The sequence below is a fragment of the Cricetulus griseus genome, chromosome 7 (assembly GCF_003668045.3).
Source record: "Cricetulus griseus strain 17A/GY chromosome 7, alternate assembly CriGri-PICRH-1.0, whole genome shotgun sequence".
NCBI lineage: Eukaryota > Metazoa > Chordata > Mammalia > Rodentia > Cricetidae > Cricetulus > Cricetulus griseus.
This window is the reverse complement of record NC_048600.1, coordinates 18,717,715-18,738,267: the sequence shown is the minus strand read 5'-3', so window position 1 is coordinate 18,738,267 and position 20,553 is coordinate 18,717,715. Positions and strand designations below refer to the sequence as shown.

General features: G+C 39.9%; 1 protein-coding gene across 5 annotated transcripts in view; it reads left to right on the top strand.

Moving 5' to 3' along the window:
- Ldah (lipid droplet associated hydrolase) overlaps positions 1-20,553 on the top strand; it is a 54,837-nt gene that overhangs the window by 26,084 nt on the left and 8,200 nt on the right. For 4 of the 5 annotated variants that reach the window (XM_027424604.2, XM_035447641.1, XM_027424606.2 and 1 more), the window contains exons 5-6: positions 12,977-13,211; positions 19,453-19,535. In XM_027424604.2, coding sequence (XP_027280405.1) covers positions 12,977-13,211; positions 19,453-19,535 — 318 coding nt within the window. The remainder of the gene's footprint in view (positions 1-12,976; positions 13,212-19,452; positions 19,536-20,553) is intronic. The other variant, XR_003486965.2, reaches the window with a different exon arrangement.

Genomic DNA, 20,553 nt, shown 5'->3' with positions numbered 1-20,553 from the left:
TTTGTAGTCTCACATCTCTGAGGACAACGTAGTGAACATAGGCATCCGAATTTGAAGTCAATGAACTTGAAACTGAAATGAACAATGAGTTTCCAAACAAGACTCAATTATCAGATGTCTTGGAAAACAGATTGTTTTCATTAATTGGTTGTACTGGTTGGCTATAGGGAGAGCTAAAATAATCATTTCCAGTGTCACCATTTGAAATGTTTGTGGTGTGTGCTGTCATGTTTACCTATGTTCAGAATACAGTGGGGTGTGCTTTGGTTTTACTCTCCTAAAGGAAGAGCAGTACAACTGTGTGAATGCCGTTAGGTGGTCCTCCATGCTTACTTTTTAAAGATTTATTTCATTGTTAATTATGTGTGTATGAACCTGTGTGGTTTTGTGCATGTGAGTCCAGGTGCCTGCTGAGGTCAGAGAAGGGCATTGGATCCCCTGGAGCAGGAAATACAGGCAGTTGTGAGCCACCTGATGTGGGTGCTGGAAATTAAAATTGGGTCCCTCTGGGAGAACAGTAAGTGATTTTTTTCACTGCCAATCCATCTCTCTACTGCCTCTTCTCATTTTTTAATGAAGTTACTTGTGTTCTGGTTACTGATTTGTTGAATTCCTCATCTGCCTTGGATATTTATCACTTGTAAGAAACATGATTTGTAAATATTTGCTCCTGTTCTATAGATTATTTCTCCACTTATCAGTTGTTCCCTTTAATACACAGAGCTCTTGAGTTGGATATAATCCTATCACTTTGTTTTTTGGTTTGGTTCCCTGTGCCTTTAGAATCATATCTGAGAACTCTTGTCCAGGCCCACTTTTTTTCTAATAGTTTTTGTGGGTTTAGGTCTTACAGTTAAACTTCCCATCCTTCTTTTAGTTTCCAATGAGATGAGGATTTAATTTCCTTGTTCTACATATGGGTATGCAGTTGTCCCAGTTCCATGTACTAAGGAGTCTCTATCCTTTCCACAGTGTGTTCTTGACATCTGTCTTTCAAAAATCAAGTATGTGAAGGGTTCCTTGGTTTTCAGTTTTCATTGAACATGATGTTGAATTGCATGAGGACATTTTCATACAAGCATATATTGTACATCGGCCATATTTTGTGTAATTGGCCTAATTATCCTCTATGCCATTATCATCCTGCTTTGATTACTATAGCCTTGTAGTGTATTTTTTATTTTATTTTATTTTATTTTATATTTTTTATTTTTTTGAGACAGGGTTTCTCTGTGTAGATTTGGAGCCTATCCTGGCACTCACTCTGGAGACCAGACTGGCATCGAAATCACAGAGCTCTGCCTGCCTCTGCCTCCCTAGTGCTGGGATTAAAAGCGTGCACCACGAACGCCCCGCCAGTAGTGTATTTTGAAGTCAGTTGATGTGATTTCTCCATCTTTCTTCCTTTTCTTAAAGATTGGTTTGGCTGTTTGGCATCTTCTGTGGCTCTGTACACAGTTCAGCTTTTTTAACTGTGAAAAACACCTTTGTAACCTTGGTGGTAATTGCATTGATTCTGTAGATGGCCCTAGGTAGTGTGGACATCTTCATAGTAGTCTTCTAATTCAAAGACATGGGATAGCTTTCAATCATTCATGTCTTCAGTTTCTTCAGTATTCATACATCTTAGTATTCATACCTTTGGCTAAATTAATTCTTTAAAATTTTTTTATTTGTAATTATGTATATGTGAAGGAGGAGTTACACATGATTGCAATACCATCAGTGACCTGAAGACCCTGTCAGATCTTTTGAGGGTGGAGTTAAAGTTGGTTGTCAGCCACCTGACAAGGGTGCTGGGAGCTGAACTCTGGTTCTCTGGAAGAGCAGTACATGCTTTAAACTGCTGAACCATGTCTCCAGCCCTATTGATTAAACTCATTCTTTTTTTTTATTTTAATTCTGAAGTACAACTTTTTTTTATTAATTCAAATTAGGGAACAAGCTTGTTTCACATGTATAGATTTAGCACCTTTGTCAAAAATAAGGTGTTCGTTGGTGCGTGGGTTAATATCTGGGTCTTTAATTCGATTCCATTGGTCTATCAGTCTATTTTTGTGCCAATACCAAGCTGTTTACAGAACTATGGCTCTACAGTAGAGCTTGAATTCAGGGATGGTGATGCCTCCAGAAGATCCTTTATTGTAAAGAGTTGTTTTGGCTATCCTGGGTTTTTTATTTTTCCATATAAAGTTGAGTATTGTTCTTTCAATGTCTGTGAAAAACTGTGTTGGGATTTTGATGGGGATTGCATTGAATCTGTAGATTGCTTTTGGCAGGATTGCCATTTTTACTATGTTAATTCTACCTATCCAAGAGCATGGGAGATCTTTCCATTTTCTGGTATCTTCTTTAATTTCTTTCTTTAAAGTCTCAAAGTTCTTATTGTACAGGTCTTTCACTTTTTTGGTTAGTGTTACCCCCAGATATTTTATGTTGCTTGTGGATATTGTGAAAGGTGATGTTTCCATGATTTCTTTCTCATTGGGTTTATCATCTGTATACAGTAGGGCTACAGATTTTTTTTTTTTTGAGTTAATTTTGTATTCTGCTACCTTGCTGAATGTGTTTATCAGCTGTAGGAGTTCCCTGGTAGAGTTTTTCGGGTCACTAATGTAGACGATCATGTCATCTGTAAATAGTGAAAGTTTGACCTGTTCCTTTCCAATTTGTATCCCTTTGATCCCCTTTTCTTGTCTTACTGCTCTAGCTAGAACTTCAAGTACAATATTGAAAAGGTATGGAGAGAGTGGACAGCCTTGTCTTGTTCCTGATTTTAGAGGAAAAGCTTTGAGTTTCTCTCCATTTAGTTTGATGTTGGCTATTGGTTTGGTGTATATTGCATTTATCATGTTTAGATATGTTCCTGTTATTCCTGTTCTCTCCAAGATCTTTATCATGAAGGGATGTTGGATTTTGTCAAAGGCTTTTTCAGCATCTAGTGAGATGATCATGTGGTTTTTCTTTTTCAGTTTGTTTATATGGTGGATTACATTGATGGATTTTTGTATGTTGAACCATCCTTGCATCCCTGGGATGAAGCCTGCTTGATCATGGTGGATGATTTTTCTGATATGTTCTTGGATTCGGTTCGCCAATATTTTATTGAGTATTTTAGCATCGATGTTCATGAGGGATATCGGTCTGTAGTCCTCTTTCTTAGTCCTATCTTTGTGTGGCTTGGGTATCAAAGTGATTGTAGCCTCGTAGAAAGAGTTTGGCAATATCCCATCTGCTTCTATTGTGCGGAACAGTTTGAGGAGTACTAGTATCAGCTCTTGTTTGAATTTCTGGTAGAATTCTGCACAGAAGCCATCTGGCCCTGGGCTTTTTTTGGTTGGGAGACTTTTGATGACTGCTTCTAGTTCATTAGGGGTTATGGGTAGATTTAAACTGTTTATCTGATCTTGGTTTAATTTTGGTAAGTGATATTTATCCAGAAAACTGTCCATTTCCTTTAGACTTTTGAATTTTGTGGAGTACAGGTTTTCAAAGTATGACCTGAAGATTCTCTGGATTTCCTCAGTGTCCGTTGTTATATCCCCCTTTTCATTTCTGATATTGTTAATTAGCATGCTCTCTCTCTGCCTTTTGGTTATTTTGGCTAGAGGTTTGTCTATCTTGTTGATCTTCTCAAAGAACCAACTCTTTGTTTCATTGATTTTTTTGTAATGTATTCCTAGTTTCTACTTTATTGATTTCAGCTTTTAGGTTGATTATTTCCTGGCATCTACTCCTCCTTGGTGAGTTTGCTTCTTTTTTGCTCTAGTGCTTTCAGTTGTTCTGTCCATTCTCTTAAGTGACTTTTCTCCAGTTTCTTCATTGGGCACTTAGTGTTATGAACTTTCCTCTTAGCACTGCTTTCAGAGTGTCCCGTAAGTTTGGGTATGTTGTGTCTACATTCTCATTAAATTCTAGGAAGTCTTAAATTATTTTTTTATTTCTTCCTCAACCCAGAAATGGTGCAATTGGATTGTATTTATTTACCAAGAGTTTGTAGGTTTCCTACCATTCGTATTGCTGTTGAATTCTAGCTTTAATGCTTGGTGATCTGATAAGATACAGGGGGTTATTTCAATTCTTTTGTAACTATGGAGGTTTGCTTTGCTGCCTATTATGTGGTCAATTTTAGAGAAGGTGCCATGTGATGCTGAGAAGAAGGTATATTCTTTTGAGTTTGGATGGAATGTTCTATAGATATCCATTAACCCCAGCTGGGTCATAACTTCTTTCAGATCCTTTGTTTCTTTGTTAAGTTTCTGTCTGGTGGTCCTGTCTAGTGGCATAAGGGGGGTGTTGAAGTCTCTTACTATACGTGTTTGTGGTTTTATGTGTGGTTTGAGCTTTAGTAATGTTTCTTTTGCAAATGTGGGTGCCTTCGTATTTGGGGCATAGATGATCAGGATTGAGATTTCATCTTGATGGACTTTTCCTGTGATGAGTATGAAATGCCCTTCTTCATCTCCTTTGATTGATTTTAGTTTAAGGTCTAATTTGTTAGATATTAGGATTGCTACACCAGCTTGTTTCTTGAGCCCATTTGATTGGAAAATCTTTTCCCATCCTTTTATTTTGAGGTATCGCCTGTCTTTGAAGTTGAGGTGTGTTTCTTGTATACAGCAGAAGGATGGATTCTGTCTTTGTATCCATTCTTTTCGCCTATATCTTTTTATGGGTAAGTTAAGACCATTGACATTGAGGGATATTAATGTCCATTGTTCGTTGGTTCTTGTTTGTTTTGGATTTATTGTTGGTGGTGTCATTGTGTGTGGATTTTGCCCTCCTGCTTCTTTTTGTGTTTGGCAAAATTAGATTATCTATTGCCTGTGTTTTTGTGCATGTAGTTATGTTCCTTGGGTTGGAGTTTTCCTTCCAGAACCTTCTGTAGTGCTGGATTTGTGGATATGTATTGTTTAAATCTGTTTTTGTCATGGAATATCTTGTTTTCTCCATCTATAGTGATTGAAAGTTTTGCTAGGTACAGTAGTCTGGGTTGACATCCATGCTCCCTTAGTGCTTGTATGGTATCTATCCATAGACCTTCTGGCTTTCAGAGTTTCCATTGAGAAGTCAGGTATGATTCTGATTGGTTTGCCTTTATATGTTACTTGGCCTTTTTCCTTTGCTGCTCTTAATATTTTCTCTTTATTCTGTAGATTTGGTGTTTTGATTATTATGTGTCGGGGGACTTCTTTTTGTGGTCCAGTCTGTTTGGTGTCCTGTAAGCTTCTTGTACTTTCATAGGCATATCCTTCTGTAGGTTGGGGAAGTTTTCTTCTATGATTTTGTTGAATATGTTTTCTGTACCTTTGAGCAGTGTTTCTTCACCTTCTTCTATACCTATTATTCTTAGGTTTGGTCTTTTCACGGTGTCCCATATTTCCTGGATATTTTGTGTTAGGGATTTGTTGGACTTGAGGTTTTCTTTGGTTGATGAATGTATATCCTCTAGCGAGTCTTCAATAGCTGAGATTCTCTCTTCTATCTCTTGAATTCTATTAGTTATACTCGTCTTTAGTTCCTGATCGTTTATTCAGTCTTTCCATTTCCAGCATTGCCTCATTCTGTGTTTTCTTTATTGTGTCTATTTCAGCTTTCATGCTTTGAACTGTTTCAAGAGCTTCCTTTACTTGTTTGGATGTTTTTTCTTGGGTTTCTTTAGATTCTTTAAGAGATTTGTTTATTTCTTGAATATTTTGGTTTGTCTTTTCCTCCATTTCATGTAATTTTTTGCTTGCTTTTTCTTCTATTTCTTTAAGGGATTTCTTGTTTCCTCTTTAAAGGTCTCTATCATCTTGCTGAGATAATTTTTGAGGTCCATCTCTTTTTCATGCACTGTGTTGGGCTTTTCAGATCTTGCTGGAGTGGAGTTCCTAGATTCTGGTGGTGTCATACTGGTCTTTCTGTTGTTGAGTGAGTTCTTATTCTGTCTTCTTCCTGTATCTTCTTCCAGTGAGTGCAGGAGGGGTCTCTTTATCTCCTCTTGTTACCCAGTGGTGTGTGTGGGCCAGGAATTCAATGTGCACAGCTCTGGATGGTCTTGCCTCTCCTGGTAGTCTCCTCACTCTGAAGGAGTTAGGCCTCCGTAGGGGTCAGGTGTGTGTGTGTGGGGGGGATGGGAAGGAAGAGTGGGGTGTTTCCAGGCTCAGGGAGTTCCTCACTGCCTGGGCAGGTCTACCCCAAGCAGATGCAGGTCCCGGGAGATCTGGGTGAATGACGCTTTGGACAGGAGTTGGGTAAGAACAGGGGTCCACTCACCTCGTTTTGAATCGGTCGGCGGAAAGGGAAGGAAGAGTAGCCTGTTCCCAGATTCCTAAACTCATTCTTAAATAAAAAAAAAAAATGGAATTGTTTTCCTGATATCTTTTAGGAAAAAAGTTGTTGCTGGCCTATAGAAACATTATCAATCTTCTTTAAGTATTGAGTTTCTTATCCTGCAACTTTACTAAAGTAATGTTCAAACAGATTTTCAGTCTGCCATTAGGATTTCCCATAATCATTGTACTCTCCTCAGTAGTAAACTCCATTCTTCTGATTTATAGACCTTCTATTTATTGAACCTAATTGCTTTAACAAGTACTGTTAAGTCTCGAGTACTGTTGTGTTCTTCCTGATGGGGAAAGCTTCCAACTCCCTGTCATGGACTTCGATGTTAGCACCAGGGATATCATATATGGCTGTTGTTGAGGTACATTCCTTGTACACCTAATTCATTGTGAAATTTTATTAGGAAAGGATATTAAATTTTTGTCAGATGATTTTTATGCATTGTTGTTATGACTATGTTGTTTTTGGTTTCCATTCCTGGAGTGTGACCTGTTGCATTTTTAGATTCACATTACCTTTATTATTATCTATTAAAGTGTGATGAGAAACATAAAGAAATACGGAGAAAGCTGAAACGGGGCTGGGAGAAGGGATTTGTGTTCCTTGGGTTCATACCTAAAATATTAACCGTAACTTTGGATGAAAATGTATTCTAACTAGATTATGAGATTGACTAGAGGAAAATTCCAACCATATCCTGTACAGAAATGTATAAAAGAAAAGAATAGGAAACGTCTTATCTTGTAACTCTTGCCAGGAGATAGCTATTTTAGCTGTGTAATACTATACAAAATAAGCCCCAAGAGAAAAAAAATTAACTGAAAATGAAGTGACTTGCTGTATAGTAATAAAAGTTTACTCTTTCAGGCACTATAGACAATATAAGACATATGAGTGGTGGCATCATTACTAGTAGTACAGAGATTGAAGTATAATAACAGGATGCTATAAATAACTTTATGGAAATGAATGTGGAGATTGAAATGAAATGGACTCAAGCCCAGGGGGGAATAGGAAAGCAAATTCAAGAAGAAATATCCTGGATAAGCTTGAATGAACTAGTAAATAAATGGAATCAATCAATAGTCCATCCTGTTTGGGAGAATAAAAACTCAGACCCAGGTAGCTTAACTGATGATGTCTCTTGAATATTCAGAGCATAAATAATTGTGTTATTTTGCTAACCCTTCTAGATAGTGCGGAAGGGCCTGTGCTTTTAACTCAGAAAAGTCTTTATATACAAATGAGCATAGTTACAAATAAGAAAAAAAAAAGTGACAGACCAGTCTTACTTACCAGCATACAAAAGTCTACTCAAGAATTACTGAAGAATAATGACTGCCCAAGAAGAGCCTGTTTGGCCATAACTGTGGCTGCCTGGCTTCCTAACCACGTTGTCAGCAACACTGAGACTTTGGTTTCTACATCATTGTAGAAACTGCTACTGAGTAGCCCTCTCCTTGGCCTGGAGGGGAGCTTTTCTTACAAGATGGGGAAGGGAGGACGCTCTCCACTTGGGAAACCTCAACAGGACATAGAAGAAACCCTACCTATCTCAATATGAGCAATGACTTTGCACAGAACCATCCATTTGCAATCTGTTAAGTCTTGTTAAGTCTATCACTTCTTGGAATGATGTTAGAATTACCTAAAATATAGAACTTTGAATTGGGAGGTGGAAAGTTATTGGTTAATATAACACCACTCCGAGTCCTGAAAGATTTTTTTTTTATTAGTTTTACCCCTCAGATTCCTAAAGCATGCTTTTTAGTGTTGAAGTAACGTGAGAAATACCTACTTCGCAGGTGTAGAAAATGTACAAAACATACTTTCTCGGTGGCTTCAGAATCTCTCTTTATATTGTGGTTGAAAAGCTGCATTTTGTCTAAGAAGCATGGTGCAGCATTTGCAATGCACTGCTATCAAAGCAGCAGTTCAAGTTGTGTGAAAAAGCTCCCTTCCCCCCAAAGCATTTTCAGTCATCATCCAGGCAGTGCAGGAACTCCAGGAGCAATACTTTCTTATCAGACAGGAGGAAACTCAGAGAATCTCGAATTATTGTGACCAAAATGGAAACAAACTATCTCAACTATTGTGGAAGGAAAAGTCTACAGGAAATAGCGGTATAGTTAGCTGAGAGATAGGACCAAGAAAAAACAAGATCTGACTAGAAAGAAAAAACTCTCCTCAGATTTCACTCTCAAATCCCTGTTCCATATTAGTGAGAAATACAGAGAGAATTCTAGGGGACACCTGACCAAATTCGGCATTTGGGTAATGTCATCAAACAGGTGACCATGAGAAGGGAACTGCCTACTCCAGGAGATTAAAGAGACCGAAACTGACCCACAGGAAAAGTGCATTGGTTCCACTCAGAGACCTAGAAATACATGAAAACAATGGTCAAACATTCATTGATATCTGAAATCAGAGAACAGACCCACATTGATGTAATACAGCCAAAGGCTTGGGACTACATTGTAGAGAAGATAACGGCCAGCATATCTAATTTAATATAAATAAACATTTTGAATGAAAAAACAAGTTCTTCATTAGCAGTTAGAGAAGACTTTCTTTTAAAAAACACAAAGAACAGTAACTGGAAAAGGGAAGATCTGGTGAGCGCCATGTCTTCCTAGGTAAAGACTGAGTTAGGTCCCCAATGTTGGAAGGAAACAATGGACTCCCTCCCACATGTTGTAATCTACATGTGTGCACTTTGTGTGTGTGCATGCCCCCCACACATACACAATAACTAAATGTTAAAATATAATGTTTTTAAAAGAGAAGACCAAACCCAATATAGAAATGATCAAAACTTGATTAGATATGTCTTCAAAAACACATATCATTTGCAGTACATATCTGAAAATATGTTCAGCATCACTGCTCACCAGGGACATACAAATCAGAGGCACAAAGTTGCACCCCTGAGGATATGTCAGGGTGACTATTGTCGTGGCACACTGTCCTCTAGATATGGTTTGGCCATTGCCCTGTTGCCCTGTTGAACAGTATGCAGCTGTAATTCCTGGAAGGACACTTGAACAGAAGTGAGTTCATTCACTTTCCCTCATAGGGCAGAGGAGGGGCTCACCCAGCCCCACTCCCTCCCCAGGAAATTTTAACAATTAACAGTTGCTTGGAAAGACAGTGTTTCCTAACAGTGTAGCACCTGTAAGTTGCTGACAGTTCTGAAAATAACCTCAGGCAAACTCACTGGGTGGAATCATTTCTTTGTTTCTGTCCTTGATGCCCTAAATGGGTGAGCAGATGTTGATTCCTATTTCTTCAGGAAAAATTTCACATAACAGGTATTGAAAAAGCAAGAGAGGTCTGGAGAGATGACTCACCAGGCAGAGCACTTGCCATTCATGCATGAAGACCAAGTTCAGATCCCTAGATCCCATGTAAAGTCAATCAGGCTTGATGGCCACCAAATGTCAGAGTGAAAGATGGGGGCATACAAGGTGTGACAGCTTATTGGAGTGTAGAGTCACAAGTTGAAACCCTGGTAGGAGCCAGCATCAAGAAGGGAGAAGCTGCACAGTGGTTGACTAAATATTGAAGGCTTAGAGTAGAGAACTCTGATGTTTAAAAATTCCAGGAGTCCCATATGTGCGGGAACTATATAGCTTTGAGAATTGTCTCCCAAGGTTCTACTGGGCTGTCACAGTAGATATTGTAGAATTATTCCCCCTTATTTCTGGCTGAAAGCAGAGGCAAAGATTCACTGTGAATTATACAAGAGCACTATGTTATTAACCCCATATTTGCAGCAGCTAATTATCCTTATATATTATGTCTAGCTAGCGAGAAAAATATTATAAGACATGCTAAGTAGCAAAAGGCACAACTTGAGAAGTGGAGTAAGCAACAGAGCCATATATGCAGGAACGTGAAGATTAGCAGGCCAGGAATTCTGAGCAACTGTGACAGACACATTAAAAGTTCTAATAGAACAAGTGGCCAACATGACTCCTATGAGCTACGGGAGATGCTGCCCATCAAAGCTCCTGTAACAGAAATGAAGATGGCCTTTGTTGAGTACTGAGTAACTTGAACATGGTGAGTAAAGGATTTCTGAGCTTGAAGATATCTCAATAGAAACCTCTAAAGTCAAAAGGCAGAGAACCAGGAAAATTAGTATCAGAAGACTGTAGGACTCTGCAAAAGATGTGACAAGAGTATGAGGAGAACTGGTGGTGGTGGCGCACACCTTTAATCCCAGCACTAGGGAGGCAGAGGCAGGTGGATCTCTTTGAGTTCGAGGCCAGCCTGGTCTACAGAGAGAATGCCATGGTAGGCTCCAAAGCTCCACAGAGAAACCCTGTCTAGAGAAAACAAAAACAAAAACAAACAAACAAACAAAAAGACTAACAAGAATACCGAAGGAGAGAAACACAAAGTACCTGTAAAGGATAAAGACTAAGTTCATGTCAGACACCACACACCCAGGGACCTGAGAAGACACCACACTGGCTTAACACCTCCCTAAAACATGCTACAGTTAGTTATGACTTTCCATATTACAGGAGGTCAAGATAATGAAATCCTGAGAGACAAGGAGAAAAAATAGGCATGTTACTTACAGACAAGGGAAGGCGGGAATCATTTCCACCTTCCCAGAAGCCACACTAACAGGAAGAGAGGAGATGTGACATATTTATTGTGGAGGAGAAGAAAAAAAATACTAATTTGGAATTCTCTAACCTGTGAGATTGTCCTTCAGAGATTAAGGAGATGTAATGACCCTTCAGATAAAAACAGCTGACGAGGGTTGGTGTCTGTACCAGCCTTTGCAAGACCTGTGCTACTTTCTTCAGACAGAAAACACTGGATTAGAAAGTAAGATCTGGGGCTGGAAAGATGGCTCAGAGTTAAGAGCACTGAATGCTCTTCCAGAGGTCCTGAGTTCAATTCCCAGCAACGACATGTTGGCTCACAACCATCTGTAATGAGATCTGGTGCCCTCTTCTGGCCTGCAAACATACATACAGGCAGAACATTGTATACACAATAAATAAAATCTTAAAAAACAACAACAACAACAAAAAAACAGAAAGTAAGATCTGAATAAAGATTGAAACCAACTCAAATATCAGTAAAATATACAATATAAAAATCATATAGTGGGAAATTAGCAAAGATGAAATTGGCAAAGATGAAGTTTATAAACATGAGGTTGAATAAAAGAAGTAAAACTGAAGTGTGCCGTGTTACATAAAATTCATTAACAAAGAGCATCTCAGGTGGAAGGGACAGTGAGCATGATGTGACACAGAAAAAGAACTGCCATTAGGAGGTGATGGATGTTGACATGAAGCCTTGTAACTGGAGACTCACAGGCAGGCTCTGCTCTTTGCGTCTTCTTATGCCTCATGATTGGTTTATAATTACTTGCTTTGTTGCACATTTATATTTGACATGCCTCTCTGAATGTAGTGTTTAACTTAAAATGCTTAAGGATAAAGCAAGGACTGATGCCCAGCCTGACATCCTGAGTTCATAGTGGGAGTGAATTGACTCCCACAAATTATCTGTGATTTCCACTTGTACACCCTGGCATACACTTGTTCAGTCATGTGTGTGCACAAGTACACACAGGTGTGCACACGCATGCGGGCGTGCACCCCCCCCCACAAACACACATTAAAGAAATGTTCAAGTGTATTAAAAAATTAAGGGGATAGGTCTGGAGAGATAGCTCAGTGGTTAAGAGCACTTGCTGCTCTTTAAGAGTTTGATCCCTTGCACTCACATAATGGCTTTCAACTGTCTGTAATTCTAGTCCCAGGGGGATCCACCAGCCTCTTCCTGCTTCTGCATACACATGGTGCACAGACATGCATGCAAGGAAAATACCCATACATATAATATAAAAATAAAGGTCAAGAAACTTAATGGATAGTCTCTGTTCTCATTTTTCTATTCTATGATCCTTTAATATTATTGAGGTACCCCATTTATGTTCCTGAAGAGATAATTTTCACATAGTTCAGTAGTAACCATGTGGTAAATACTGTTGGACTTCAAATGGTTTGAGGGACATTCATTTTCACCTGTAGCAGTATTTGTATGTATTTCTGTTTTTCTTCCTGAGCCATATTGATGCTTTTAACCTTCAACACTGCAGTGAAGTTGAGAGAAACCCACTTTGCAATATTCCTGTTACAATCCATTGTTGGGAACATATGTGGTCCTTTTAAAGAGTATCCTTGGCTGTTAACATTAGGAATAGAAGAGTTTTTGAAAAGGAAACTTTTCCAGTCAGATCAATAAAGGCATGCTGATAGCAATGGAGCCTTGTTTGTGGCCCTGCTCTCTTGGGTACCATCAAAATCAAGTCTGTGTATTAGTTCCTACTTCAGTAATCTTTCAAGGGAATGGTTAATTACCATCGTGATCGAGGAAGTTCCTACCATTTCTCCTCCTTCCAGCAGTTAGCCACAATGCAACCAGGAATGAGCTCAGGTTCTCTCCAGAGTAGTCATGGGGTAAGAATACAGTCGGCTTTAGTTTGGTCTGACCATGCATGTCTCTAATGGTGGTCTAGGCCTGGTCACTGTCAAGACAGTATAGGAAGAACAGCCTACCTGGGGGCTCTAGTGTAAGAAAACCTCTCATCCAGTGTCTTTTTTTCTTTTAGGTCATCCACACCTTCCTGCTATTTCCCACTATTGAGCGTATGTCTGAGACGCCCAATGGCAGGTTTGCCACTCCACTTTTGTGCTGGTTTCGATATGTGCTCTATGCTGCCAGCTACTTAGTACTAAAACCATGTCCTGAAATAATAAAGTCCTTCATAACCACAAAAGCCCTTCAAAGACTGAACTTTACCTGTGAAATTCCTGTGAAGGACGCTCTTCAACCCTTCTGCCTGGGTAAGCATGTTTTTAAAAGGTGTGTGTTTTTTGTTGTCTAGGGAGTGTTTACAAAATAGTCTTGGACAGTTCATGACATCAGGCAGTTATGTTTGACCTTTTCTACCCCAAACTTAATGTAAGAGTAGAGCTGGAGACTGAGTGAAGGGAGTTTGTATGATAAATGGATAGAAAAACCTCGGGGAGGAGCTTCAGTGTTCCTTTCTGGTTCTACACTGTGGCTACAATGGGAGGAGAAGTGCCAAGCATAGTGCACAGCATGGGTGGAGTCCTCCCAGGAATCCTGAGGTGCCCTGTAGTTCAGTGTCTGCAACAATGGCCCCAGAGAGTTGATGTTCATCTTTTCAGTCAGTTTAGGAGAGTTTAAATTATGACAGTGAATATCACCAGGCTGATATATTTTAGTACTGGCTGTGTTGCTATACATACTTTCAGAACATACCAGTGATTAGTTTTGCTAATCTCTACTTTTGCACAGTAACAATTCACTAGAATTATTAAATGACTTAAGTATTTATTTTTTATGTGTATCGGTGTTTTGCCTGCACATATATCTGTGCACTGTGCTGACTGGTTACCAGAAGAGGGCGTTAGATCAGGATGTGGAACATAAGAAATTTTTGTCTTTCAATTATGTATGTAAAGTCTAAGTACAATAATTGAATGACAGCTGAGTGTTAAGTGGATACATAATACATATACAATTACTTACTTTTTTGTTTAAGCAAGTGCTTATGTAAAGATATATCCTAGTCTTTTCCACACAAGTGTCATAAATGTCTTCTTGGGGAAACATCCCCCTGAAATCACTAGAAAGGAAGGAACCTCCCATGCAGTTGGCAGTGATTTGTCCTCCAGCAGCCTCAGCTGCAAGACAGTTTAACCACAGTGCACATTCCCCTTCTTGACAAGGTCAACTAGAACCATCCAGTCACATTGTTGCAGGCTTCCCCCCATAACTGTCGTAGACTCACCATCTTCAAAATAGACCCTAAAAACCAGAATGAACATTGGTCATCTCTTCAGATTACCAACTTGCAAGCAGATGTATTTGTGTACATGGCCCTCTTGCTGCTGTTGCACCTGTTTCATCTGGTCTCCTGATTCCTAGATTCTGGGTCTGGATTAACAATGCCCAAGTGCTCAGTACCTCAGTGGTCTCAGATTTTTCTAGTCAGTGTAACTTTGGTTACAGAGAAAGGAAACAAGAACTACTTCTCATCCTTTCTAGTCTTTGGCTCAACTTTCCCTGGATTCTTAGTCCCACCTTGTAACCCTGAGCTGAACATTAACCAAGTGTCTTTGGCATCCCAGTCAGCTCATCCTCTTTCTCCTCTGGCTCTCAGTACCCACTGCCTCCTTTGCCACAATCATCACAGAAACTGCCCCTGCCTAGCCACCTGGTAATGCCTTTGGCAACTTCCTGAAAGGTCAATGCATTGAGATGGCCTTGACTGAGGGTGGTTAGTGGGCCCTGCCACATCTCAGGCCCTGTTTATAAAGGTAAGAAGTATTCATAGCGGCCACCCTCAGTGGTGTGGTTTAGAAGAGTGAACAAATGATCAGGTGAGAAGTCATCCCCAGGATTCCTTTTGGTCCAGCTCCATCCTCCCGCTGTGGACCTGCTCTGTGTCTGATGGCCCTTCAGAGGATGACCTGCAACTTGCTGCTTGGACTTGCAGGCCGCCTTGCAGTGTTTGTGCATTATGTAATGTCTGTGCTCCAGGAGAAATCTTATGGAAACAAATGGAGGAAGTTTGCTAGTCCAAGTGGTAGATTATAAATCCTGCTCTGTCTAGATAGGATATCCTTCAGTGTCCTTTAGTTTGTGCACACATTTGTTGTTATAGGTTCTGAAACTTCATAGATCACAATGTTCCATCATTTCAGGTGCCGCCACACCATAGATGGCACACCAAACCTTCTACTCCATGGTCACATTCCACCCCTCCTCTAGCAGAAGAGTTCTGTGGCATTAGAGTTCTTCTCCAGTGGGAGGGAAATGTTACTTCCCATCTAGAGAGAGGCCCTCACTCAGCTAGCAGATAGCATAATCATTACCTCTGCATCCACCAGGACAATTAGATTGCAACTAGATCGTCTAAAATGTTCTTAAAGACTATACATGGGTCTCCCCCCACCCCCCCCTTAATTTCAACTCTGGGAATTTGCTGCTACTTATGTTCCCAGGAGCAGCTGTGCTCCCATTTCATGTGACACAGTCTTCCCACTAAGACAGCTAAGTTAGATTTTCTGACCAAAGCTAAAAGAAAATATATTTTAGCTCAACAGTATCAAGGTCAAACAGTTAAGAGTTTAAAATGCTTGAAGGTCTTTTTGTTAGGCTAACCTGATGTTTTCATCCCTTTCCATTACCTAAGGAGAGAAACATAGCCCAAGATCTGAGGAAGTCCTGCCAGGTTCTAGTACTTTGCCAGATAATTCTTGTGAAAGAAACTTTCATAATCTTTCCTCTTTCTTAATAAACATGGAAATAACGTTTTAAACTGTTTAAGGAGCTAATGATAGCAAATTTCACAACAAATCACCATTTCTTCTCAGAATATTCTCAATTAGTCCCAGACTAATTTTTTTATTACTACAAAAAAAAAACAGACATCCTTGTGATCTCCTTGCTCAACTCAGGCAAGCCTCTGAAAATCTGTTCATAAACCACCTGAGGAACCAGTGTTTGGAGGAGCTAAGTCTAAAATCCAAGAAAAAGGAGCAGAAAGAAGGAGTTTGCTTGTGCTAGATTTAGGTCAAGGGTAATTATATGGCTCTAGGACCTCATCTCTCTTGTAAAATTAAATACTCCTATGACTGTTTTCTGTTTCTACAAATACTTTTTACTTCCCTTTAAATTATCTTCCAATCTTAAATGTGGTAGTGTTAATAGTCATGCCCTACCAGCCACTAGTTTTGTCTTTCACTGTGGTAAATATATTGGTGTTTCTGCTTCACAAGGTTCTTCCTGCATCTCTTTAGAACCTTGACTTTTTTACTTCCCTTTCATCATCCTAGGGAGTTAGAAGTTTATTGCAGATGTCAACAGAAACACTTACACACTCTCTTATCTGTGCTGATCCATCCCACTGTGTACCTGCTTAGCTTATCAGTGTGCTTCAGCCTTTATCTTTGGTCTCCGTAGTGATATCAGATCCTGGACCACTTTAAATAAAGCAGCAGGCTTTACCTCCCCACACCTCCAACAATACCTAGCCAAGCAACCACCTCCCAGCCCCTTTCCATTTATGTCCCTTAACTCTGCTTTTTATATACCTGCTATAAGCAAAACACTGCATGTAAATTAATGGTAGAGTAGGAGAGGAAGCTGTGGGCGATGTTAGTGTGTGGCCGTTTCTGCTGTCAGAATAACAGATATGGGACTTGAGTGGTTCTTAGAGAAAATCAGAGCTAGGTCAGTTACAGAACAGAGGTGACTGAAACTGTCCATGTGAATTGCAGCAGGACAGGCCACAGGAGTTACAGAACAGAGGTGACTGTGACTGGCCATGTGGATTGTATCAGGACAGGCCTAGGTTATACATAAGGCAGCCTTTGTTGGGGACAGTGAGCAATTGGAAAACCCAGTGACAATGTGCTATGAGGTCAGTGCCCTATTGGTCCTTGTCCATCAGCCCTGTCTCAGCTGCCCTAAACCCTCTCTCAGCCTCTCTGCAGGACATCCATGGTGACACTTGAGGGTCGAATGTTTCAGAAGGTGTTGGTAGCAAACAAAATAGAGCATCAAGTCTTTGTGAACCATTGTGCACCTATATTTAGCCTTTAATGAAACCTAGGTAAACAAATGCTTTCATTTCCTTTCTCCTTCTACTAGACATTTCCTTCTCAACAGTGCTGGAACTCTGAAATCTGCTGGCTCTCCAGGCATGCTGTTGACAGTCATTTCTAAAAGCAGTGTGTTTTCCACTTAGGAGTTTACTCTTCTGTTTGGTATTTTACTTCTAACCACTGTATTGCATTGGGGACATTGCTGAGAAATGAAAAGGATGGCTTCCTCGAGCAGTTACTAGACAAGAAATGGGAGGTCTTGTTTAAAAGAAAAAAGAAGTATGCTTAGGTAGAAAATGACAAGAAAAAAATAAAAGTAACAATAGGTTGGAGTATATTCTCAATGAAGACATTATTTTCAGAAATGTGAGCATCTCAAATTGTTCTGATTTTTTTCCAGTTCTAGTCTGTACCCATTTCAATGTTTGTTCATATGCCTCTTTCTTGTTGATTTCTAGAAATTTTAAAATGTATCCAGATACCAGTACTTTTGCCTTATGGTGCATATCTTTCTCCATTCTGTGGGTGCTATCTTGATGCCCAGAATAGCCAGCTTCTCTCCTATTCTGAAGAGCTACATGTCCACATCCCAGCTCTCCTGTGTACTGTCGTCATTGCTGAATGTAGTATGGCTAAGCTAGCCACAGTTGAGAGTCTGAGTCCTCTAGCTACCGTGTTGTTCATCAAGAAGCTCTTCCCTGGGCTGGCAGAAACAATCATGGTATCTAGATCAAGGATTGTTCCTGCAACCCCTTCTGGAGGTCCATTCCCTGAATTCCATTTGTCATATGACTATGCTGGTCAGTGGTCAGGTGAAACTCAAGGATGACACCTTGTAGATCCCTGGAGCTTCAGTCACTGTAGCTCTCTCCTCTCCACGGCTCTGCTCTACCAAAGCCACTGCATTCACCTTCCCAGATGCTGTCTCCTTGATGCAGAAAGGAGTTAGAATTGTTTCAGTTGGATAAGGTAGATGATAGACATGCAAACAGTTAACTTTGAAAGGAGAGGTTATTGCTTACAGTTCCCGGTGATGGGGGACATGCCACACCAGACAGGTCCACACAAGGATGCACCCTATTAGGTCAAGAGGCAGAAGGGTCAGATGAGTCATAGCCTGTGTTGTGGATTCCATGGAAGGATGAGATAACACAGGCTGGGCACCTGGGTGGAGAAATCTAGGATTGGCTGTTATAATTTTTGAAGTCTCTGGGTGGTCTCCTATCTGGTACTTAGCCCTGGAGTGATTTCAAGTGGAGGGTAGGATGTTGGGTTGCTCTGTCAGAACTTCCAGAGGGTAAATAGCTGGCGTTTGAGACCTTGGTGGGTGGCATGCATAGAAAGGCTGTGTTCAGCAGCATCTCTGTCCCTTTCCTACAAGGCAGATTACTGAGAATAAGAGCTTTGATTCAATACTTTCCATCTTGATGACACTCCAGCCTGTGAGGATGGTAGGAAGGTACCCTGGAAATGTGTGATGACTGATAAATCTCTCCTGTGGGCTGTGAGAAGGCCTAACCAATAATGACAGCCATGGAGGGGCCTCCCAAGGTCCCACATGTGTGAATTCAATTCTTCTGCTCTACAGCACTAAATGTGAGACTCGTTGCCTTGTGTTTTATTATTTTGTTAATAAAACCTTGTAGCCAAGAAATATCTAAACTGTGGCCAACATTGGTTAAAAATGATTTCTGAATGTAAACAGAGCCGCAAAGTCTTCCTCATGGAATCTGAGGTGTGTCATGTTTCTAGATACTTCCAGAGACAAACTTGTAATCTCTTAATGAAGACTTTGGAATTGTAAAAGTAGCCAAGGTGTTTAAATTGCTTGTTTCCAAATATCTGCTTTGGGAAAATCTCAAGTGGATTTTCATTTCAAATGGAAATAACTTCATCTAGCTCCTTCATGTCTGAGTTGAACAAGAAGGACTTCATTTACCCTCTTGCCAAAAACAACTGAAAAAACAATATGTGAATGCAACATCTTTAAGGCAGTGGATGTTGGACAGTGAAGCAGAGATTCTGAGAAAAGAGAAACCAGTGAAGTGAGTTTTAGAATCCTCTCCTTTGATTGGTTGATATTTCCAGGCTGTCATGCAGGGATGAAGAATACCAGTGGAGCTCCTTAACTTGCCCAAAGGGTGTTGGTCATGTTCTTATCCCCTAGGATGCATTGGTATCTTGGGGCCTTGCTGGCCAGGGTAGGCTGCCCCTCCCAGGGTTGGCTAAACCCTTGAGACATAGTCCTCTGTAAACACATTTTGCCTTTGCAAGCCTGCCAGGGAGCTCATTGTATCTTTTGGACCCACAGTATCTAATGTCAAATAGCACTTAGACTCTAGAAAAAGGAATCATATGAATTTGCTAAAATTAATTTAATATTTGTGTTTCTTCTGTATATTTTATGTGTTTAACTGTTAGTTTGTTCATTTGTTTTTTAATGAAGCTAATGCTGCCTACCTTGGGAGTCAAGAAATGATACATGTGCGGAAGAGAGATGATGAAATCATAAAGGAACATTTACCTAAGGTAACCACTTTGAGGCTGCATGCATGCCATTTGATGGGTAGAAATACTTACTAAGGCCACGAGGTTAGAATTGGCCAAGAACTGAAGACATTGAGCCTGTGTAGATTCAGATGGAGTCCTTTTACCTGTAAAAGTTACATGGAGTAAGTGGAGCTGATTACAGCCACATCAGTGTATTTTGCCACTTGTTTTGTTGAATTTACTTTTAAAAAAATCAGTGCTTCTCTGGAAACTCATGTGGAGCTTTTCTGTCCCAACTGCTGGTTCCATATAACACAGTAAAACTTATATTAATTACACAGTGTTCAGGCTTATTACTGACTAGCTCTTTTATTTACATTAGCCCATTTCCATTAATCTGTGTATTGCCTTGTGGCTCATGGCTTTGCCTATGTTCTAGCATCTTGTTTTTTGGGCAGCTCCTTGGAGTCTCTTCTGATTCCTCCCTTTTTCATCCCAGACTCAGTTTGATTGTCCCATTTAACTTTATTTTTCCTTGGTATAGGCCAAACAGCTTTTTCATTAACTAGTAAGAGTAATACATAGTCATTGTGTACAACACTTTCCTTTCTTAACAGTCTATTAATCTGAGAAGTCAATAGCATCTGTAGAATAAATGAGTTATATGGAAATGTAACAGTTAAAACAGAGGAAAAGAGCTAACATTGCACATGACCTACTGAACAGGAAGCCTATCTTTCTCATTTTCCAACTCATAGGGCTCTCTTGTTCTCACATAAAGAGTAGCTTTCTGATGTATCAGGAGGTGTTTGGTACCTGCAAACAGGAGACTCACACAAATACATTTGGAAGTGCTGATCGCCAAAGCTATAAAGCTACCATATGCCCAAATGTCCTAATATATGGATAACTGTGGCACCTCTGGGATGCCATCTGTCTGTGTCATCCTGAAGAGGGTATATCTGCTTTTTTTTTAAAAAAATATCTGATTTATGTGCATTGTTTTTCCTTGCGTGTATATCTGCATGAGGGTGTTAGATCCCCTTAAAATGGAGTT